At 44.1% G+C, this 24,051-nt stretch overlaps 1 protein-coding gene and 2 pseudogenes across 1 annotated transcript; 2 read left to right on the top strand and 1 right to left on the bottom strand.

The window, feature by feature from the left end:
* Positions 1-437: 437 nt before the first annotated feature.
* Positions 438-918, bottom strand: LOC107520947 (annotated as a pseudogene).
* A 6,373-nt stretch (positions 919-7,291) lies between these two features.
* PPP1R14A (protein phosphatase 1 regulatory inhibitor subunit 14A) lies at positions 7,292-11,563 on the top strand. Its single transcript, XM_016165295.2, has 4 exons — positions 7,292-7,549; positions 9,714-9,794; positions 10,324-10,356; positions 11,323-11,563. The coding sequence occupies exons 1-4, from the start codon at positions 7,349-7,351 to the stop codon at positions 11,449-11,451; spliced, it is 444 nt and encodes a 147-aa protein (XP_016020781.1). The 5' UTR covers positions 7,292-7,348; the 3' UTR covers positions 11,452-11,563.
* Positions 11,564-11,674: 111 nt separating this feature from the next.
* On the top strand, positions 11,675-19,470 carry LOC107520941 (annotated as a pseudogene).
* The last annotated feature ends 4,581 nt before the right edge of the window (positions 19,471-24,051 follow it).

Below are 24,051 nucleotides of genomic sequence, written 5' to 3'. Positions count from 1 at the left end.
CCATTATGAGCCAGGTAGTGTTATAAAAGCTGGAGAAGATACAAAAGTGAACAAAATAAAATTCCTGCCCTGTTGGAACTCACTTTCTAATGTTCAAAACTGTGGTCCAATTAGTGGTGGAACTAATTTTTTAATACCTCCTCCTCTCTACTAGAAAATTAAATTCAATAATAATCATGTAAGAATCATGATTTTATTTTTCATTAAAAAAATTTATGATCATTTAAAATAATTTTTAAATTTTCCATTACAGTTGACATACAATATTATGTTATTATGTTTCTGGTGTATGACATATGATTTGACATTTATATAACTTACAAAGTGATCACCCTGGTAAATTTATTACCCATCTGACACCATACATAGTTGTTAAAATATGATTGACCATGTGTATATAATTTTTCAATTAGAGGTCTTTTATTTTTTTACACCTATCATGCCATGAATTCCTTGGGAATGGGCTCCAGCAGCTCATGTTCCTCTCCACTGGTCCTCACACAGTGTGCTTCTCTGGATGGAGCAAGCTGGTGCTTCAGCTGAACCCAGGCACCTTTCTCTTTGGCTTCCTTATTTTTTTGATCACTTTCCTTCACACAGTTCAGGAAGCCATCTCTGCTCCTAGAGTGCTTAATATGCTCAATATGAACATTAGTTCTCTCTGCAAGAATCCTGCCCTTAACTTGTTTGTTTACATCAATGCCAGCTGCATACTGGGTAACATTGTAGACTCCTCCAGTTTTGCCATGGTAACACTGATGAGGAGTGCTTTTTTGAACAGCCCATTCTCTTGATGCCCGCGATATCACCTTTCTTGAAGATTTGCATGTTCATAGCCAAAGGAATAACTCCATGTTTTCTAAAAGGCCTAGAGAACACATAGCAGAGGCCTCTCCTTTTTCCCTCTGTGTTGGTCATTTAGGTAAATTACTGGAAAATGGTGGTTCTGGCTGTAAAGTTAACTATTTCTTATGCTGTACTTTACATCTCCATGACTATTTGTAAATACCATTTTGCACTTCTTAACCCTTTCCCCTTTTTCACCCACCTCCCTAACCTTACTCTCATCTGGGAACCATCAAAATGTTCCCTGTATCTATGAGTTTGTTTCTGGGATTTTTTTGTTGTTCATTTATTTTGTTCTTTGGATTCCACATATAAATGAAATCGTATGACATTTGCCTTTCTCTGACTTACTCCACTCAGCACAATATTCTCTAGGTACATCTATTTGTTGCAGATGGTAAGATTTCATTCTATTTTATGGCTGAGTAATATACCATTTTATATATGAACCGCCTCTTTATCCATGTACCCACTGATGAACACCCAGATTGCCTCCATATCATGCCTGTGGTAAATAATGCTGCAATGAACGTATGGATGCACATGTCCCTTTGAAGTAGTGTTTTGAGTTTCTTTGGATAAATACCCAGAAGTGGGTTTACTAGAGGCTACTTTGTCTCTTGTTATAGCCTTTGTTTTAAAGTCTCTTTTGTCTGGTGTAAGTATTGCTACTCCAGCATTTTCCCCCCCATTTTCATGAAATATCTTTTTCCAGCCCTTTACTTTCAGTCTGTGTGTCTTTCAATCTGAAGTGAATCTCTCATAGGCAACATATGTAAGGTTCTTGTTTTCTTATCTATTCAGCCACCCTATCCTTCGATTGAAGCATTTAATCTATTTACATTTAAAGCAATTGTTGATAGATATGTAACTACTAGCTATTGCCATTTTATTATTTATATTTTTTATCTTTCCTCTCCCTCTCCCTCTCTTTCCCCCTCTCTCTTCCTCTCCCTCTCCTCCTCCTCAAATCTCTTTAAAATTTCTTGTATTACTGGTTTAGTGGTGATGAACTCCTTTAGCTTTTTCTTGTCTGGGAAACTCTTTATCTGTCCTTTAATTCTAAATGAGAGTTGAGCCTTTGTTGAGTAATCTTGGCTGTAGGTTCTTGCTTTTCATCACTTTGAATACTTTGGGCCGAGACCTTCTTTCCTGCAAAGTTTCTCTTGAGAAATCAGCTGACAATGAGTTCTTTATGGGAGCTCCCTTGTAGGTAACTAACTGCTTTTTTTCTTGCTGCATTTAAGATTCTCTCTCTGTCTTTAATCTTTGGCATTTTAATTATGATGTGTCTTGGTGTGGGCCTCTTTGGGTTCATCTTGTTTGGGATTCTGTGAACTTCCTGGGCTAGTATGTCTATTTCCTTCACCAGGTTAGGGAGGTTTTCCATTATTATTTCTTCAAATAGGTTTTCAATTCCTTGCTCTCTCTCTTCTCCTTCTGGTAACCCTATGATGCGAATGTTGGTACATTTGATATTGTATCAGAGGCCCCTTAAACTATCTTCATTTTTTTGGATTTTTTTTCTTCGCTGTTTTGATTGGGTATTTTCTGCTGCCTTATCTTCTAAACTGCTGATTCAGTCCTCTGCTTCATCTGATTTACTGTTGATTTCCTCTAACGTAGTCTTCATTTCAGTTATTGTATTCTTTATTTCTGACTGGTTCTTTTTAATGTTTTCTATCTCTATTTTTATGTTTCCTGTCTCTTGGTTGAAGTTCTCACTGAGATCAGTGAGCATCCTTATAACGAGTGTTTTAACCTCTGCATCTGGTTGATTGCTTATCTCCATTTTATTGAGTTCTTTTTTCTGGAGCTTTGTTTTGTTCTTTCATTTGGGTCATGTTTCTTTGTCTTCCCATTTTGGCTGCCTCCTTGTGTTTGTTTCTATGTATTAGATGGAGTTGCTATGTGCCCTGATCTTAGTAGAGTGGCCTTAAGACACCTTAGTAGGTGTCTTATGGGATTCAGTGGTGCAGTCTCCCTGGTTACCTGAGCCGAGTGCTCCATGTGTGTTCCTTGTGTGGGTTTTGTTTGTGCTGCTGTTGTAGTTGAGGCTTGATTGTTGTTTACACATCATTGGGAGGGACTGACCCTCAAGCTGATGGGTTGTGACTGGCTGTGACTGGTTGTGACCACAGCGAAGGGGCTGTTGTGCAGGGGCTGACCTCATGGAGCAGGGTTCGCTTTAGCAAGGCTTTGGTGCCTGCCCAGTCTGCCCTTTGGGTGTGTCATCTGAGAAGGCCGGTGCTCAGGCTCAGTTCAAAACAGCCACCGGGCTTGCCGACCCTGGGGCCTCCTGGGAGGGGCCCCACCTCAGGCCAAGTTTAGCCTCAGTCAATGTCCTGGCATGATCCACAAAATAATCTGCAGATGGCCACCACCTGCACTGGGCTCGGAGGTGCCTGGGAGAGGCTAAGCTGCAAACCAAGGCTAGCTGCCACAAACGGTGGGCTTGAGGCTGCTGGGAAACTCTTTATCTGTCCTGATACAAGTCCAAATAATTCCAAATTATTATGAGCTTATTTTCAAAATGAACCATACAGCTGAGCCTTTACAAATCAGAGGTCAACTCTAGGGGTTTCCTATACAGGCATACCTTGAAGATACTGCAATTTCGGCTCCAGGCATTACAATAAAGCAAGTGTAAAGGGAGTCATAATCTTTTCACTGGTGGAGGAGCTTGCCTTCAATTTGTAAAAAACACAATGTCTGTGAAGTATAATAAAATGAAACAAACAACAACAACAAGGTATGCTTGTATTAACTTCCCAGTAGGCTAGCATGGCAAGAAGATATTGGGCAGCCTCTGTGTTCAGGGCCTGTATAATCTCCTTCCCTCAAGTGGGAGCAGGACCTGGGACTTGCTCATAACCAACAAAATAAGGCCAAGGAGGTTTGTGGTTTCATTACACTATATGAAACCCTGTTTTAGTGGACGAGAGAGAGAGAGATAGAGGCTCATTGCTGGCTTTGGAAGAAGCTGCTACAATTGCAAGAGGACCTGTGGAGAAGGCCACATGGCAGGGAACTGTAGGTAGCCTCAAGGAGCTGAGAGCAACCCCCACGGACAACCAGTAAGAAGATGAAGACCAAATCCCTCAAGTTGTTGCAACCATGTCTTTCCTCAGTCAAGCCTCCAATGAGATCACAGCCCTGGGTGGCACCTGGATTGCATCCTGGTGATTCTGGAGCAGAGGGCCCAGCTAAGCCATGACTAGATGGATCCACAGAAAGTATGAGATAATATATGTGTGTGGTCATTTATTATGCAGAAATAGAAAATGAATACAAATATAATGTTAACTGAAGGGTAGAGTAATAAAAAGACCTAATTCGAAGCTTAACTTATATTGTTAAAATGCAACAGTAATTGTTTAGTAAGTAGACCAGTGAAAGATTTTCCCCTGGGGGGCTAAGAGGATCATTTTATCACTGATAGTGTACCGAATTGTCAGTGTGTGATAGAATAAAAACTTGATCAAATTTTGGTCAGTTTTACTATTTTCTATGGACAGTACACCACTTTCTGCCTGTATCCCAGGTGGACCACTCCTGTTGCCCTCCCTTTGGGACGATAAATAAAAATAGGGTGGTTAGGGAAGACCTCACTGCACAGTTGACATCCCCTGTCCACATTCTGGGGAAGAGCTTTTCTGACAGAACTGCCATTGCAAAGGGGCTGGGACAGGGCCATGCCTGGAGCTTTGGTTGTAAACTAAGGAGCTTGGCCTTCAGCCTCTGGCAGTAAGGAGCAATAGACAGTTTATTTACTTTTTCAACATTACAGCTTTATTGAGATATAATTCATATACCATATAATTCACCCTTTTAAAGTGTACAACTCAATGGTTTTTAGTATATTCATGGAGTTTTGTGACGATCGCCACAATTGATTTTAGAAAATTTCATTATCCTCAAAAGAAACCCCATGCTCTTTAGCAGTCACTCTCCCTGCCCCTCAATCCTCTCAGCCCCAGGCAACCACCAACCTACTTTCTGTGTATGGATTTTCCTATTCTGATCATTTCACATGAACAGAATCATACAACGTGTGGCCTTTTGTGTCTGGCTTCTCTCACTTAGCATGCTTTCTTCCATGTCGTATCATGTATAAGACTTAACTTCTTTTTATTGTCAAATAATATCCCATTGTATGGCTATCCCACATTTTATTTACCCATTCATCAGTTGACGGGCTGGGTTGTTTTTACCTTTTGGCTATTATGAACAATGCTGCTATGAACATTCATACACAGATTTTTGTGTGAACATGTTTTCAATTCTCTGGTACACATCTAGGAGTGGAATTGCTGAGTCATATCATAACTCTAATTTTAACCTTTTGAGGAACTGCCAGACTGTTTTCCAAAGTGGCTGCACCATTTTATGTTCCCACCATCAGTGTGTAAGGGTTCCGATTTCTCCACATCCTTGCCAACACTTGGTACATTCCATTTTAAAAAAAATTATAGCCATCTTACTGGGCGCGAAGTAGTATTTCACTGTGATTTTGATTTACATTTTCCTGATAACTAATGATGTTGAACCTCTTTTCATGTGCTCATTGTCTTTTACATATATTTTTCAGAGAAAGGTTTATTCAGATCCTTTGTCCATTTTCAAATTACATTATTTGTCTTATTATTATTGAGTTGAATGTCTTTATTTAGTTTAGATACAAGTACCTTATTGAATACATGATTTGCATTTTCTTTCTCCCATTCTGTGGGTTGGGTTATCTTTCATTTTCTTGATAATGTCCTTTGAAACACAAGTTTCTGATTTTAATGTGTTGATATAAGAAACTTCCAAACCTGTAGAGAATTTTTGTAAGACTTTGAGCCAAGCTGATGACATATGCCAAGGAGCAAGATCTCAAATACTCTGGAAAAAAACAGTTTTGCAGTTTCTTTTGTGCATTTGGAATTAAGGAGAGAATGTAAGAAAGATTATGTGAGGGCTGCAGAAAGCAAGGCAGAGATTGGATTACGGGGGAGTTATGATTATGGAAAGGTCAGAAAGGGTGATCTGGTATTAGAAGGGAGTCTGAGAAGAAGCATTTCCAAGGCGTGTTAACCTAGATGTACAGACACAATGGACAGGGCTGGCTTAAGGCAGAGATAAGCCTTTGACTAAAGAATTCTTAAGCCTAGGGCGTGACTACTCACCAAGACCTGCCCAGTTAGGAATTTATGATCAGAGGACCCTGTAAGGTTGCTTTCCATAGAACACCTATTTTTGTCCTCAGTATTACACCAAAAGCATGAACGATAAAGAAAAAAATAGATAAATTGGATATTGTCTATGGACAAAAAAAGTAATCTCGTAGGGTCGTCTGATCATAAATTCCTAACTGGGCAGGTCATGGTGAGGAGTTATGCAGAGGCCTATAACTTTTTAGTGAAAACTTTATCTCTGCCTTAAGCAAGCCCTGTCCATTGTGTCTGTGCATCTCAGTTAACACAGCTTTGAAATCCTCAAGAGGGCACATAGTCCTAACTGTCCTTAATCCGATCCTCCGTCTTGCTTTCTCCTACCTTCACATAATCTTCCTTTTGTTCCCTCCTTAATCGCAAATGCGTAAAAGAAGTCACAAAACTTATTCTTCAGAACATCTGAGATCTTGCTCCCCAGCATATGTAGTCAGTTTGGCTCAAATAAACTCATGACAATTCTTGACAGGTTTGGACATTTCTTATGTCGACAATATCTAAGAGATCATTGCCTAGTTATGGCTAGTTTTAAGCAGGAGAGGAACATGACCAAATTTACCTTTTAAAGTATCAAAGTGAAAAGACTTGTGAAGACTTCTCTGGTCACCCTTGCTAAAATCGCGATTCCACCCTCACTGCATTTCTCCTTTTCTGCTTCTTATTTCTCCATAGAACTTATATTCTAATAAGCTGCAAAGCATACTGTACTTACTATGTTTACTGCCTATCTCCACAAGAATGTCAACTCCGTGAGTACCGCACTTGTTTCCTTTGATTACTGCTCTATCCTCAGTTCCTACAACAGTGCCTGCTATAGAGCTGGCACTCAATAAAAACTCGTAGAGTGAGCCAATAAATGAAACGACGAACAACTTATGTACTGTGAGAACTTTGACGTTGCCTGGCAAAGAAAGAAAGTGGCATGGGGGCTCCTGCACCGTTCTTTCAACCACCAGAGGGAGCCGACAGGCTCAGTCCCCTGAGCCCGGCCCTGGACCCCGCCCCGCGGGATCCAGCCCCCGGGAGCCCCAGATGCCCGGCCCGGCCTGGGGCTCTCGGACCCCACCCACACCTGAGCCCGGCACCGCTGCAGGCTTTAAGCCGGCACAGAGGCCAGTCCTCATGCTGCAGGCGGGGAAACTGAGGCTCGAGGCGGCTGGGGCGGGGCCGGCCCCCCGGCGAGTCCGAGCCCCCGCCCCCGGCCGGCCCCGCCCCGGCTCGTAAGAGGCCCCCTGGGCGCTAGGCGAAGGCGCACAGCGCGGCGCGGGGGCCGGGGCCAGGACGCGATGGCAGCTCAGCGGCTGGGCAAGCGGGTGCTGAGCAAGCTGCAGGCTCCGTCTCGGGCCCGTGGGCCGGGGGGCAGCCCTGGGGGTCTACAGAAACGACACGCACGTGTTACCGTCAAGTACGACCGGCGGGAGCTGCAGCGGCGGCTGGACGTGGAGAAATGGATCGACGGGCGCTTGGAGGAGCTGTACTGCGGCAGGGTGAGGCGGGTGGGGTGTGGGGGCGTAAGGGAGGTACGTCCCTGACACCCTAGCTCTCCGGGTCTTTGGTTGCTTGTGTTTGCTGTTGAATACACACTCCCGGGAGTGAGGCGTTCACTGGACTCATTGGCCTGGCCATCTACCCTTAATGGCACTTTGCTTCTGCATACAGAGAGAGACACATACTTGGGTCTCCAGAGATGTGCCCGAACATCTGGGGAGGGCCAGGGCTTTACCATCTGGGAGGTGAGGAGGCAAAGTTGTGGAGTCCAAGCTGCCATATGTGGAGAAAGGGGGGGAGGGGATGTCTTAAAGCCAGACACAGACATGGTGACAGCGGAGGCACAACCACACAGAGATGCACAGCAAAGGGAGCAGCAGTATTTACAGATGTGCACAGTGGCAAAATATAGCCATTCACAGACACAGTGACAGAAACAACAGCCGTACACAGACTACCAAAGTGCAAGCTGTAGTCACTTACATATCAACATATGCTACACCAACAGGCACCCACAGACACAATAGCCGAGGCCACAGCCGTCTGTAGACACATAACTACACCCACACAAGAGGACTCCAGTTACAGCTTTTCATAGATCCGCACCGCCTGTAGTGTGTAGCTGTAATGACCAAGTACGAGCTACAACAGCTACAACTAAATGATTCCGTTATCCCCTAAAGGGGATACCACATGCGAACACAATGACACAGGTTACGGCCACTCACAGATATAAAACAGCTAAAATTACAGCTACACCCAGACGGAAAATCGTGTAAGCTGTAGGTGCATAAGCTGTAGGTGCATAAGGATGTACTGCAGCTGCCCCGGGCACGCAGGGTATGACCTGTAGCCCCAGTGTTGACACGTAGGCTACAGAGAGACAGATATTTCACTTGAGTCTCTGCTTGAAGTCACACTTTGTACAACACACACGTGCTGCAGAGCACAGTCCCAGGTACCTGATGGTCACAGCAGTACACACACATAGGACACAGAAAACCTCAGCAGTGTGAATGAAGGTGGCAGAAGCCATGGCCCCTCAGTGACACGAAGCCTCTCTGTTCTCAGACACACGTGGGCTCACACAGATGGACAGATACTTGGGTCTCCAGAGATGTGCCCGGACATCTGGGGAGGGCCAGGGCTTTGCCATCTGGGAGGTGAGGAGGCAGTTGCTAGTGTAGGTGGAATCCTATGAGGTCATCCTCGGACCGTGGGCACTACAGCTGCCATGACATATGACAGTGAGACAAACACGACTAAGCCAGAGCCACATACCTCACACCTGTAGGACTTCAGGCCACACACGTATGTGGTGCCACATACCTCTGCACCCTCCCGCTGGCCCTGGCCTCTTGGCACAGAGACTGCCACAGGCGTGTAACACACATATAGACACTCCATGCCTTTGCTGAATCCTCTTTTCCACGCACAAACCCGGACCCCTGGTCCTGAAGCCTGCAGTGAAGTCAGTGGAACTTCGGGTGGGGGAGGAAAACTCTGTAGCCTCGGAGATCTCTCGCTCCCTCTGGCAGCTGGGTTCTCTCCCTGTCAGGGGTATGGAGCCAGCCTGCCTTTGGCCCTCCGCCCCAGGAGGCCATACTAGGAGGCTCCCTCTAGCGTCTCAAAGTTGGGTTCAAGGCTCATCACACCCACCTCGAGGGGCCCAGTGGTCATCTCCTTGGACACACGGGATTGCACTTTGGCCCCTTGTCCTCCCTTCCTGTCCTCTGGGGCAAGGGGCCAGCCCCAGCAGGCTCTGGCCTGCCACTTCCCTCCCCCACACTTACTGCTCAGACTTTTCCTTGAAAGGGCAGAGCCAGCCCCTCTCCCGAATCCCAGATTCTGACATTCCAAGACTCAACCAGGCCTGTTTCTCTGTGGGAGCTGGAGCCAAGCAGAGACCTGTGCCAGGCCCGAGCTCCTGGGGGCCTAGGCATCGGAGCTGGTACAGGCCCTGGGCCTCTGTCAACCCATCTGTCACCCCTCCCCCCAACACCCAGATGTCCCCGCCTTGGTGGTGCTGTCCCTGACTGCCACATTATTGCTCCAGAAGCCGCCAGCTGGGCCCTGGGGATGGCCGGGGCTCCTCCAGAACTCTGGAAAAAGGCATGGGAGGGAGGGGACGGGGCCCCTGAGCAGCCCTCCCTCCCGTCTTAGGAAGCAGACATGCCAGATGAGGTCAACATTGATGAACTGCTGGAACTAGAGAGTGAAGAGGACCGAAGCCGGAAAATCCAGGTAGGGGGAGGGGAAAGCTGCCCCCCCCCCAGTCCTTCACCTTGCCCCTCCCTAAAACTCATGCCGTGCTTACCATGTTTACTGAGCACTTACTGCGTGCCTAGCATTAACTTATTTAATCGTCATAAAATCCTATGAAGTAGGTGCTGTTCTGAGGCTCACAGAGATTTAATTGCTGGCCTGGGGTCACAGTCAGAAGGAGCAGAGATGGGAGACAAAGCCAGGCAGTCTGGCTTTTGTGGCCTGTGCTCTCCTGGAGGCAAGAAATGCTGTGTGACCTTCTGGCCCTCTGTGGATCTAGAGCTGATCCTGGTGCCCAATTTCTTGGTTCAGCCCTGCCCCCCCGCCGCTGTATAAGGCCCTCAGACTGTTCCTCCCTGGAAGTCAGGTGGGAAGCCCACCTGCAGTCTGACTGCCACTGTCTTGTTGCTTGGGGCTTTCTTGGGAATGGGAAGGGGCTGAGGTGGAGGTGTTGTTAGTCCTTTACTATTTACTTTTTTTTTTGGGGGGGTGGGCGGGGGTTGTTTAGGGACTCCTGAAATCCTGCGTGAACCCTACGGAGGTGAGTTTTCCTTCCCTTTTACAGGCCCTGTTCTGGCCCCCTGCAACCTGATGGGGGAGGGGGTGCCCGGTAACAGGGAAAAGCTGCCAAGTTCTGGAGCCACAGTGGGGACCCCGGGGAGCCCTGTCTCTCACCGCTCTTCCCTCTTGTCTCCAGTAGTGCCTTTGTCTTCCTTTCTGTTCTCGCTCCCCATCTTGCCACTGGGCCTCCATTATCTCCTTCCCACTGAGCTGCTCCCCGATCTGTCTCCTGTTTCTGCCTCCTCCATGCTCTGTCTGTGGGTGCTGCCTCCCTCGTTTCTCTCCCCTGTTACTGTGTCCGCCACCCTGGGGCTCCCTTCCCCACCTCGGTTCCCCCACCCCCCCCCCACCTTCCAGGCCCAACCCCTCCCACTTCCTTCTCTGCTTTAAAAGGGAAAAATATTCATGTTTCTCTAACCAGCTCTGGGCCGCCTGTGGGACAAACGTCATTGTGTATCTGTCTGCCTTGGACCCCGCTCAGGCCTCTGTCCCTGGGGACTCTCCTGGTGGCTTCTTGGCCTGAGAAACATCTCCATGTCTCTCTGTGGCTCTGTTTTTTCCTCTGACCCTTCATCTCTCCCTCCGTCTCTATCATATCTCTCTCTGTTTCGCTCTGTCTCTGTCTCTCTATCTTGGTCTCTGTTTCTGGATCTCTGTCTCTATCTCTCTCTGTCTCTCTCCTTTTGTCTCTGTCTTTCTCTGTCTCTCTCCTTGTCTTTATCTGTCTCCCGCTCTCTCATTCCTTGTACCTCTTTCTCCCTTTTGTTCTCTCCCATTTCTATTTTTCTCCCCTCTCATTCTTCTTTGCCTCTCCCCCCTCCCTAACTTCACGCCCACCCATCCCACTAACAGGAAGCAGGAGAAGGAAGGGCCCAGGTCAGTGGGGCTGGGCCGGGCAGGGGCCTCCACCCCTCCCCATGGTCTCAGCACTCTGCCCTGTCCTCAGGACTTCGTCCAGGAGCTGCTGGTGAAGCTGCGGGGCCTCCACAAGCAGCCAGGTCTCCACCAGCCCAGCCCCTCTGGTGACCGAAGCCTGAGCCCCCTCCAGGACCGGGCCCGGACCGCGCCACCCTGACCCTCTCTCGCCTGTGTGGCCCACCTTTGTCCTCCCCACCCCATGCCCTTCTGGCTTGTTTATAAGTGGTATTTAACGGTTCGGTAACAATAACACCCACCGCCTGCCTGTTTTTCCTCTCCGTGGTTACTCTGGGCTTCCCTGAGCTCCACCCCCACTCCCCAACCACCCCCTCTCTTGCTGCACATCCTCGTGTCCCAGCCGCTGGCCCAGACAGATGGAGAATCACTCCTCCTCTGCCAGAGAGCATGAGAACAGGCCTTGCTGACCTGGCGCCCTGGGAACTCACGTCCTGTCCTCGCCTCCCCCCAGCCTTGGCCCCGTCCCAGCAAGCAGGGCCCCAGTGTACAGGTGGCACTCGGCTCCTGTAGGAGTGACAACAGCCTGTGGTCCTTGGGCCACAGGAGATGCACAGGACCGAACATCACCACCCACCTCGTGAACAGACCTTTCATCCACTCTATGAATTTTATTGTGTGCTTGGCGTGGCCACCGGAATGGAGGCCATGAGATGAAAAGGTGGTCCCTGTCATCAAGGTGCTCATGCACTAGCGGGGATTAGAACAGTGTGCTGAATGGTTCAAAAAACTTGGCAGCCCAGGGAGCGGGGGGAGCCATTCATTCTTGGGATGATGAAGAAATTTTGGAGGGCTTTCTGAAGAAAGTGACATTGACACAGGGCTGTGAAGGATGCAGTTTGTGTGAAATGGATACCCATATCTGAGGACTCTGAACTTGTGGACCACTGGATTGACATTGAGTCTGTGGCAAAATACCAGATATTGGCAGGGGCATCCACCAATCAGGATGGGCAAGTTTCCCAGAGCTCCATCAGGAAAGCCCCTGGGCTGGGGCATTGCGAGGCCCGAAGTGTCCTCGGAGAGAGGCTAAGGCGTCAGAAGTGGGTAGTAGCTATTAACCAAAAACTAGGAACATTTCAGTATTTTTAACAGTGGTCTACTTGTACCAGTGGCCCAGCTGTGTATAGATGGTTAGGAGCTGGTGTGGGGCTGGGGCTGCACGCAGGGCGGGCAGGGCTGGAGCTAGGGTGCCCCCACCCCCAGGACAAAGCACATCTCCTTTCTTGCCTCTATCGAGTGAAACTGGTCCCCAGCCCCAATCCCCGCTCTGGGCCACCCAGCAGCCCTTCAGGTGGCCTTGCTCTCCGTGCGCAGACAGGCCTTTGGCTTGCAGTGCCCCTCCCCTCCACACAAATGTGTTGAGAATGAGTGTATGGAGACTAGGTGTCCTGCCTTCTGCCGGTGGAGCACCTGGTCTCGTCACCCAGGACACTTGGCTTGGGCCTCAGAACCTCTGAACTTCCCTCTCACAGAATCTGTTTTTGGTTCCTCATCTTTGTGGAGACAGAATGTGCTCAAAACCTAGGTTCTAAAGTCTTGGGTGTGCCATGTTGTGACTCTTGGTTTCCTTATCAGGAAAATGGGGACTTCATAGATGAGGACACTGAGGCCCAGATTAGTGATGTCATTTGCCTAAAGTCACAGTTGGGAAATGATTCTGGGTATCAATTCCAGGAATTATGATTCCAGAGCCCACCTACTTAACTCCTACACTACAGTGCCCCTATAAACCATAGCGACAATTGCGATTCTTGAGTGGCAGGAAGAGGTTGACTAATTCATACTAAGGTGTTAGTGACTGCTCATAGCCCTAAGCCTATCTAAAGGGCAATATAACTTGACTGAGAACAAGGCTACAAAAGAATTGGGAAGAAGCATGGGCTCTGGCATTACTGCCTGGATTCAAATGCCATCTGTCTTCCTAGTTGTATGATCTTGAACAAGTCACTTAACCTTTTTGTGCCTCAGTTTCCATATCCGTAAAATGAAGATTGTTATAACATACCTCCCAGGGTTGTCGTGAGGTTTAAGTGCACAGACGATGGACTAGTGCCAAGCACATAATAAGCATTATTATTGCAGGGAGGAGCTGGACCATTAGCTCCTACGGCCACCACCCCTGGCCAGCAAGATGTCCTCAGGAACACCAACTCACAGGCCTTGTGCCATGGATAAACCCCAAAGGGCACAGTGTACCTGGTCTACCACCCTCGCCTCCACCAAGCTCCCTGCCCCTAAGAGTCTGTTTCCCATTCAGCAGCCAGCAGCTTTTTCTCACTCTCACCTTAGTCTCCATCCATCCTGTTCCCTCTTCTTTTTCCTCCAAAGGTTACCGGTTTTTTATTATTTTATTGGAATTGTTCCAGTATTTCCATATGCAAATACAAACAAGTGTGAGTCTATTCTACTTTTCCCTTACACACAGGCAGACACCAACGCTGCCTTAACCTTACTTTTTTCATGTAACGACCTGTCTCAGGGGTCTTTCATATCACAATCCTCCTCAGCCTCCCCTTAGCCTCAGAACAGAAGCTGAAGTCCTCGGCCTCATGATCCGCCCCATCCCTGCTCTGCCTTGGTCTCTCTCCTCTCTCGCTTGCACTCACACCACTCCAGCAGGCTCTTCTCCTCCAGGACCCACAGACATCTGTCCTCTGAACAGAACACTCTTCTCCCAGAGTCCCTTATCCTCATTAAGATGTATCTTCAGAGAGGTGTCCTTGAGCCCCTTATGTAAGGAGCCACTCAGTCACTAACCTGTCACACTGATTCATTTTCTCCAAATAATTTATTACACCCTGAAATTATCATTTTGTCTGTCTATACTCCGCCACCTTCAGAATATTAGCTCCTCGCTTGCCTTGAGTATGGCTGTATTACTAATGTCTGAAAGGGAATCTGGCACACAGTAGGTGCTTGCCTGACAACAGTGCCCCCTGGTGGCCACCCACTCCGCGCACAGGAACCCTTCTTCTGTAGAAATGAGGCCTCCGCGCCCCCTCGTGGCTGTGGGAGTTGGTTTTCAACTACATCCCAATGTTCAGTTACTCCGGGGGTGGTCAGCTGACATTGCATTAAAAGAGCAGGCTCCCACGAAAATACTACAAAGCACTCACTCATCTTTATGGATCAACAGCAGCAGCTTTGCTGATTAGAATGATAAATACTAGAAATGGGCCTGTATCGATGATATGACTGGTATTTACAACAGGCAAAAATGTTTTAGAACTACTTCTCACCCTCATTATAAAGAGGGCATGAAGGCTTTTAACAAAGGGATTATCATGATCCATATAAGGTCAATCTATAAAAATAAACATCATTCACCGACACCATAATAACCAATCAAACATAACTTAAAAATGGTAGTTTTCAATAGCAATGAAAACTATAGTTTATCAAACAACTTAATCAAAGATGCATAAGCCCTCGATGAAAAAAACATTAAAATGCTGATAAAAGATAGAAGATAACCTAAAAAAAAAAATGACACCATTCCTGCCCTTGACTAGAATAGCTTAATGAGTCAACAAATGAATCCAAATGAGCCAACAAATTCAAAGCAATCTCAATCGAAATTGAAGATGAATTTTTTGAGATACTTGATAAGCCTATTCTGAAATTTGTGTGGAGGAATAAAAGTGTACAAATAGCTAAGTCAATCTTAAAAAGGAAAAGAGGGGAGTGTTTGCCTAATCAGATATGAAGCCGTAGTCATAAAAATAGTGTGGTATTTGTGCAAGATGAATACACCAAAGAAACAAAACAGATTCACAGACAGACCCAGGCATGTGTAGCGACATAACAAAATGATAGAGGTGGCACTGCCATTCCATGGCATGGGGTGGGGTGGCGAGGATTGGGTTGTTCTTTGTGGCTTTGGGAAAATGGGATCACTATATGGAGAAAAAAAAAAATCATTACCTCACGCTGTATACAAAGGTAGACTCCAGACGAAATGACGATCTAAATGTAAAGAATAAAACTATGGCGTCAACAAAAGAAACTGGATGAAAATAACACCGTAACATGTATACAAATTCTTTGCTATACTTCCTATCAAAGGTGATGTCCTGGTCCCCTTGTCCTGTAAACAGACCAGCCTCAGTGACTTGCCTCTAACATAAAATGGGATGGAGGTGGCACTGAGTGACTGTCATAGACCGCCAAAATGAAATACCGTTGACTGGGTGATTTAAACAACAGAAATCAATTTTCTTACGTTGCAGACATTGGGAGTCTGAAATTGGGGTGCCAGCAAGGTTGGGCTCTGGCGAGGCTTGTCTTCCTAGCTGGCAGACGGCTGCCTTCTCACTGTATCCTCACATGTCAGAAAGAGACCAGGCTCTCTCTGGTGGCTCTTCTTATGAGGATACCAATCCCATCAGACTAGGGTCCTCTCATGACCTCATCTAACCCTGATTACCTCTTTTTTAAATTTTATATTAGTTTCAGACATACAGCACAATGGTTAGATGTTCACACAATTTATGAAGTGATCACCTCATAGCACCATCTGGCATGACACACAGCCATTACAGTAATACTGACTATATTCTCTATATTGTATTCTACGTCCTCTGACTGTTTTGTAACTATAATTTGTATTTCTTCATCCCTTCACCCTTTTCACCTATCCCCACCACTCCCTCAAACCCTGATTACCACTTACAAAGCTCCATCTCCAAGTATCATCACATTAGGGGGGAGGGCTTCAACACAGGAATTTGGAGTGGGAGCCACAACCTTTAGCGCATAACAGTGACCCCTGAAGCTAGGTCTTAAAGGCTTCAGCTCGGTTCTCTTGGCATCCTTGCGTTTGGAGTCCAGCTGCCATACCATGAGGAAGCCCAAGGTGCACGGCGAGGCTTTGTGTTTTGCCTGACAGCCAGCATCAACTGCCAGACATGTGAGTGTGTGAGGTGACTTCAGCCCTAGACACCATCTGGCTGCAATATCATAAGAGACCCCAAAGAAGGACTGCTCAGCTGAACCCAGTCACTCCCGGAACAGTAAGATATGTGTAATAAATGGTTTTGTATCCCTGAATTTAGCGTAGTGTGTTACACTGCCAGTTATAACAGGAATCATGGCTTAGGAATGGAGGGAGACTTCTAAAAGAAAACTTCAGAAGTGTGAATGCTTTGATGAAAAAAATCTGATGAATTTGATCATGTCAAAATTAAGAGTTTCTGTTCAAGGAAAGACATCATAGACAAAATTAATATTTGATGGAAAGAATGAGAGAAGATATTCGTAGCATCTAAAACGGATGAGTGAGTGAAATTCAGAAACTATAAGGAACTCCTGCAAATCGACCTCACAGTACAACAACCCCGGTAGAAACAGACCATTAAGAGGACAGGAAGCCTAACCACTTACCAGCACGTTAGGAAATACTCAAAGTCAGTAGTAAGCCAAAAGATGCAAATTAAAATGATAATGAGATATTATTTAATATCTATTAATTGGGTAAAAATTAGAAAGCTGGATAATACCAAGTGTTGGCAAGAGTAGCAGTGGCACTGAGCAATGGAACAGACCGGCAAGCATGTACCTAGTATGTGGTGAGACACAGTGAGTGAACTGGATCAAGGCCTGGCCTGGGCACAGAGAAGTGGGGCCCTCATGCACTGCAGGTTGGAATGGTCATGGTCCATGCATCTGGGGAGGAACCCATTCATTCATTCATAGATCATTTTGAGCACCTATTATGTCTGGCACTGTTCTAGGTAACAGGTTATATATATCAGGAGCTTACGTTCCAGCAGGGAAAAATGGATAAACAGTACCATAAATAAGCAAATTATATATGTTAGAAGGTGATAAGAATTATTGAAAAAAATTAAACAGAGGTAAAAAAAGTAAACAGAGTAAAGAGATTAGACATGCCGAGATAGGGAGGATTACAGTTTTCAGTGGGGTAGTGTGGTAGACAGAAAAGCGGCCCCTAAAATGTCCATGTCCTAACCCCCAGGACCTGTGACTATGTTCTCCATAGAGCCTCCAGAAGGAACACAGCTCTGATGACATCCTGATTTTAGCACCATTTCAAGCTTTGACCTTCAGAACTGTAAGATGATTTGTGGTGTTTTAAGCCACTTTTTGTGGTACTATGTTACAGCAGCCATAGGAAACTAAACAGGTGGCCAGAGAGGCATCACTTGGATATTTGAGCAAAGAACCTGAGAAGGGGAGAGGGATATCCAGGGGAAGACTATTCTGGGGAGCAGGAACAGCCAGTGCAAAGGCCCTGAGGTAGGAGTATGCTGCTTGTCAGATGCAGTCAAGAGGCCCATGTGACTGAAACAGTGAGTAAGGGGGAGAGTGGGCAGAGCCAGGATCAGAGAGGCAATGGGGTCAAATCATGTGGAACTTTATGGGATACAATGAGGACTTTGTCCTTTTACCTTGAGTGAGATGGTGCCACACCATTCTATTATGTTCATGATTCTGTGGGTCAGGAATTGAAACAGATACCACAGGAATGACTTGTCTCTGCTCCACAATATCTGGTGCCTCCGCTGGGAGGATCTGTGTGGCTGGGGTGGCTCAAACGGCTGAGTGTGAGCTCATCTGAAAGCTTCTTCACTCACACGTCTGGTGACTGGAATGACACAAAGGCCACGTGGCCTCACTACGTAGCTTGAGCTTCCTTGCAGCATGGCAGCCTTGTGAACGTGTTCTGAGAAGTCAAGCAGTATGCTCTCTTTTGACCTAAACTTCTTAGTGACGCAGAGTTATTTCCATCTCATTCGGCTGGTTACAGCTGAGTCACTAAAGCCAGTCCAGAATCCAAGGTATTAGATCATAGAGTCTAGAGATATAGGTATAATCTTTAAATGTTTCAATTGCCTTGTCACATAGCTCATAGTCAAGCCCTCCTTGGCCCCTCTTGGCTCCCTCAGCCACGGAGCCGCTCCCGCAGCCCGCTTTGCTCAGCTCCCACTCCAGACCACGACCTCTGAGGCGGCATGGCACAGGCTCCTTCAGTCTCACATGACAACAAAAACTTGCATGACTTCCCACGTGTCCGATGATGAACAGAGATTAAAAAAAAAATGAAAAATATCAATTCTTTTTAACTATGTCTGGCCATGTTGATTTTGAGAGTTTGCCTGATCAGCTGATCAATAACAAGACTTCTGTGTTAATATTCTCTATGTTGGGGAGACTGGAATTTGAAAATCGATGCTGATCAATACATCGTTTAACACTAATTTTGAAGACCATGGATCCTCACATTTTTACCCACATGTTAGATTTAAAGCTCAGACCTATGAACTCCAAGGAAGTAATGTTTGCTTGAAATTGGAAGTTGTGAATACAGTGGGATTTGGTGACTAAATAAACAAAGAAGAGAGCTACCAACTCATGACTGACATGTAGATGTTCAGTTTGAAGCCTGTCGCCAAGAGGAACTGAACTGAAGATTAAGCTTTCTCTCTTTAACTACCACGGTTCTCGTATCCACGTGTGCCTCTCCTTCATCTTTCTAACAGGCCACTCTCTGAAGACACGCAATCTCTTAACGACAAAGGGCTTTCTACTGATTGCCAAAGCAGATGCAATTTTAAAAACTGACTTACAGAGGTTTAAGATCAAGCTCATGAGTGAATTGGTCAGCAGTGGTATCCAGGTATACCCATTTCCAACTAATGAAGAAACTATTACTATAATTGATGCTTCAAGAAATGGATACTTTGCCATTTGCTGTTGTAGGAAGTATGGTTGGGATGAAAGTTGGAAATAAGATGGTCAAAGCCCTCCTGTCCCCTTAGGGTGTTGTGCAAGTGGAAAATGAAAGCCATTGTGACTTTGTAAAGCTCCAAGAAATGCTCATTTGTACAAACAGGGAGGATCTTCAAGAACAGACCCACACGAGGCACTGTGAACTTTCCAGGCGTTGCAAACTGGAGGAAATGGGCCTTTCCGATGCAGGCCCAGAGAATAAACTGCTTGGTCTTCAAGAGACCTACAAAGCCAAAAGATGCGAATTTTCCCTTTCTTGCTCGCACACACAGAGGAGAAGCCTCGTGAGGACAGCAAGAAGGTGGCCATCGATAAACCAGGAAGGAAGGCCTCACCAGAAACCGACTCTGACGGCACCTTGAATTTTGACTTTTCATCTCCAGAACTGTGAGAAAATTTATTTCTGTTTAAGCAAACGAAACAAAACAAAACAGAACAAAACAAAAACCAACAACCCCCCCCCCAAAAAACATGAATTTTATGGGGAATGTTGGAAGAGGAAGGAAGACACGAAGCAGATGTTTGCGCGAGTAAAGGGTAAAAAAGCTGAAAGAGGGCTTTCAGCCAAAGTCGAGCACCTCGATAGAGTTCACCAAGAAGAAATAATCTCTTTGTCTAAAAAGACAGGTATTCCTGAGATGTACCAGAACCAGGCCTTTATGGCAATGGGTGGCAAACAGAAGAAGGATAAGGCCTTTAAGAAGTCCAATTTTATGTAAAACAAATGCTCCAGATCACGGAAGGTCATCACGAGCAAAAGCGACTGAAAGTCTAGGAGACGGCGTGGTCTCCTGCGGCTGTGCTCGCTGCATCACGCGCTCTGTGTCTGCCTACTGGCCAGTTTCTCCCGTTTACAGAAAAGTCATTGAAAAAATGTGCTTTAGTACTAATCGTATTTTTTTACTTTTCAATTACAGTTGGCATTAAATATCATTCTATATCAGTTTCAGGTGTACAGCATAGTGGTTAGACTTTTATATAATTTTCAAAGTGATCCCTCCGATAAATCTAGTACCCACCTGGCACCACACATAGTTATTACAGTGTTACTGACAGTGTTCCCTATGCTGCGCTCCACATCCCTGTGTCTATCTTGTAACTGCCATCTTGTCCTTCTTTTCCACCCATCCCTGAACCCCCCACTCATCTGTCAACCATCAGTTTGTTCTCCCTATCTATAAATCTATTCCTGTTGTTCGTTCGTTTATTTTGTTCTTTAGATTCCACACATGAGTGAGATAACATGGTATTTGTCTTTCTCTGTATGACTTATTTCACTTGACATAATACCCTTTAGGTCCTTAGCATACCTCTAGGTCCATCCATGTGGTCATAAATGGTAACATTTTATTCTTTTTTATGGCTGAGTAATATTCCATTATGTGTATGTACCACATCTTCTTTATGCAACTGTTAATTGATGGGCACTTAATTGCTTTCATATCTTGACTATTGTAAATAGCCCTGCAGTGAACATAGGGAAGCATGTATCTTTTTGAATTAGTGTTTTGGATTTCTTTGGATAAATGCCCAGAAGTGGAATTGCTGGGTCATAAATAACTTTTTGAGGACCCTCCATACTATTTTCCATAGTGGCAGCACTGATTTCCAATCCCACCAATAGCGGTCGAGGGTTCCCTTTTCTCCACCTTCTCATCAACACTTGTTTTTTGTTGATTTCTTGATGATGGCCATTCTGATAGGTGTGAACTGACTGATCATTGTGGTTTTAATTTGCATTTTTCTGATAGTTAATGACATTGAACATCTTTTCATATATCTATTGGCCATCCGTTTGTCCTCTTTGGAGCAATATCTATTCAGGGTTGCTTTTTTTGTTGTTGTTGTCAAGTTGTATGAGTTCTTTATAAATTTTGGTTAGTAACACCTTATCAAATGTATCATTGGGAAATATCTTCTCCCATTCAGTAGGTTGTCTTTTCATTTTGTTGATGGTTTTCTTTGCTGTGCAAAACCTTTTAAACTTGATGTAGTCCCATTTGTTTATTTTTTCTTTTGTTTTCCTTGCCCAAGGAGATATATCAGAAAATATGTTACTAAGAATGATGTCAAAGAGTTTACTGCCTATGTTGCCTTCTAAGAGTTTTATGGTTTTGGGTCTTACATTTAAGTTTATAATCCATTTTGAGTGTAATCTTGTATGTGGTGTAAGAAGGTTTTTTTTCTTTCTTTTTTTTTTTTTTGCATGTATCTGTCCAGTTTTCCCTACACCATTTATTGAAGAGACTGTCTACCTCATTTTATATTCTTGCTTCCTTTGTTATAGATTAATTGAGCATATAGACATTTCTGTATTCTCTATTGTGTTTTATTAATTGATGTATTTGTTATTGTGCCAGTACCGTGCTGTTTTGATTACTATAGCCTTGTAGTATAGTTTGATATCAGGTAGTGTGATACCTCCAACATTGTTCTACTTTCTCAAGATTGCTGTGGCAATTTGGGATCTTTTTCAGTTCCATATAAATTTTAGGATTTTTTTTTCTAGTTCTGTGAAAAATGCTATTGGTATTCTGATAGAGATTGCATTGAATCTATAGATTGCTTTGGATAGTATGGACATTTTAACAATGTTAATTCTTTCTATCCATGAGCTCGTAATATACTTCCATTTATTTGTATGTTCAATTTCTTTCTTCAATGTCTTATAATTTTCTGAGTACAGGTCATTTACCTCCTTAGTTAAATTTATTCTTAAGTCTCTCTCTTTTTTTGATGCAATTGCAAATAGGATTGTTAATTTCTATTTCTGATAGTTCATATTGGTATATAAAAATGCAACTGATTTCTGAATTTTTACTGAATTCATTTATCAGTTCTAATTGTTCTTCTTGGTGAAATCTTTTGGGTTCTCTATATATAGTATCATGTGTATATATAGTATCATGTCATCTACAAATAATGACAATTTTACTTCTTCCTTTCCACTTTGGATGCTTTTTCTTTTTCTTGTCTGCTGTGAAAAGCTTTTCCAATATTATATTGAATAAGAGTGGTAAGCATGGACATCCTTGTCTTGTTCCTGATCTTAAGGAAAACACTTTTAGCTTTTCCCTGTTGAGTATGATGTTAGCTGTAGGTTTGTCATACGTGGCCTTTGTTATGTTGAGGTATATTCCCTCTATTTCCACTTTGCTGAGAGTTTTTATCATAAATGGATACTGGATTTTTTTTCAAATGCTTTTTCTGCGTCTATTGATGTGATCATATGTTTTTCATCCTTCATTATGTTTATGGGTATATCACATTAATTGACTTGCTTGAACCAGGGATAAATGTCACTTGATCATGGTATATTATCTTTTTAATGCATTGCTGAGTTTGATTTGCTAATTTTTTTTGGAGAATTTTTACATCTATGTTCATCAGCGATAATGGTCTATAATTTTCTTCTTCTTTTTCTTCTTCTTTTTTTTTTTTTTTGTAATTTCTTTGTCTGGTTTTGGAATTGGGGTTATAGTGGTCTCATAAAATGAGCTTGGGAGACTTCCTTCCTCTTAAATATTTTTTGGAATAGTTTGAGAAGGATACGTGTTACTTCTTCTTTGAATGTTTGGTAAAATTCACCTACGAAGGTATCTGGTCCAGGAGTTTTGTTTGTTGGGAGTTTTTTGATTAGTGATTCAGTTTTTTCAGTAATAACTGGTCTGTTCAGATTTTCTATTTTTTCATGATTCAGCCTTGGAAGATTGTGTTTCTAGGAATTTATCCATTTCTTCCAGATTGTCCAGTTTGTTGGCATATAATTGTTTGTAGTATTTTCTTATAACCCTTTATATTTCTGTGGTGTCGATTGTCACTTCTCTTTCATTTCTGTTTTTATTTATTTGGGTCCTCTCTCTTTCTTCCTTTCTTTCTCCTTCATCACGTTACCTTCCGACTCCTTAATTATTGACTTATTCATTCTTACGTGCTTGATTCTAGTTATTCTTTCTCTCGTTTGGTTGCTATTCTATCGTTTATAGTGTCTCTATTATCTTGTCTCTTGTGATCTTTCTCTCTTATCTCGCTTCTCTCTCTCTCTCTCTCTCTCTTTCTCTCTTTCTTTCTTTCTTTCTTTCTTTCTTTCTTTCTTTCTTTCTTTCTTTCTTTCTTTCTTTCTTTTGAGTCTGGTTAAAGGTTTATCAATTTTGTTTATCTTGTCAAAGAACCAGCTCTTGGTTTCATTTATCTTTTGTATTTTTTTTTTCAACTCTACCATTCTGGTCTTTATTATTTCCTTCCTTCTACTCACTTTGAGCTTTGTTTTCTGTTCTACTTCCTTTAGGTGTAAGTTTAGACTATTTATTTGAGATTTTTCTTGTTTCTTGAGGTAGGCCTGTATTGCTATGACTTTCCCTCCTGGGACTACTTTCGCTGTGGCCCCTTATACTGTGTCCCATAGATTTTGGGTTGTTGTGTTTTCATTTTCATTTGTCTCAAAGTATCTTTTGATTTCTTCCTTGATCTCATTGTTAACCCATTTATTGTTTAGTAACATGTTATTTAGTCTCCATGTGTTTGTATATTTTTCATTTTTTTTTCCTGTAATTGATTTCATTTCATATCATTGTGGTCAGAGAAGACGCTTGATATGATTTCAATCTTCTTAAATTTATTGATACTTGTTTTGTGGCCTAACATGTGGTCTATCTTGGAAAATGTTCCACGTGCACTTGAGAAGAATGTATATTATACTGCTTTGGGGTGAAATGCTTTAAAAATATCAATTAAATCCATCTGGTCTAATGTGTCATTTAAGGCAACTGTTTTCTTATTGATTTTCTGTCTAGAAGATCTGTTCATTGGTGTCAATGGGGTGTTTAACTCCCCTACTATGACTGGATTACTGTTGATCTCTCCCTTTATGTCCATCAATATTTGTTTTATGTTATTAGGTGCTCTTATGTTTGGTACATAAATATTTACAAGGGTTATCTCTTCCTGTTGGATTGATTCCTTTGCCATTGTGAAATGTCCTTTGTCT

This window comes from Rousettus aegyptiacus, unplaced genomic scaffold (assembly GCF_014176215.1).
Source record: "Rousettus aegyptiacus isolate mRouAeg1 unplaced genomic scaffold, mRouAeg1.p scaffold_m13_p_14, whole genome shotgun sequence".
Taxonomy (NCBI): Eukaryota; Metazoa; Chordata; class Mammalia; order Chiroptera; family Pteropodidae; genus Rousettus; species Rousettus aegyptiacus.
Note: the sequence above shows the minus strand (reverse complement) of the source record. Positions and strands in the feature narration are given on the sequence as shown.

Coding starts and splice junctions, on each gene's coding strand:
- PPP1R14A (XM_016165295.2), top strand. CDS start 7,349: ATGGCAGCTCAGCGGCTGGGCAAGCGGGTGCTGAGCAAGCTGCAGGCT. Junction 7,550..9,713: donor AGGAGCTGTACTGCGGCAGG/GTGAGGCGGGTG, acceptor CTCCCGTCTTAG/GAAGCAGACATGCCAGATGA. Junction 9,795..10,323: donor ACCGAAGCCGGAAAATCCAG/GTAGGGGGAGGG, acceptor GGGGTTGTTTAG/GGACTCCTGAAATCCTGCGT.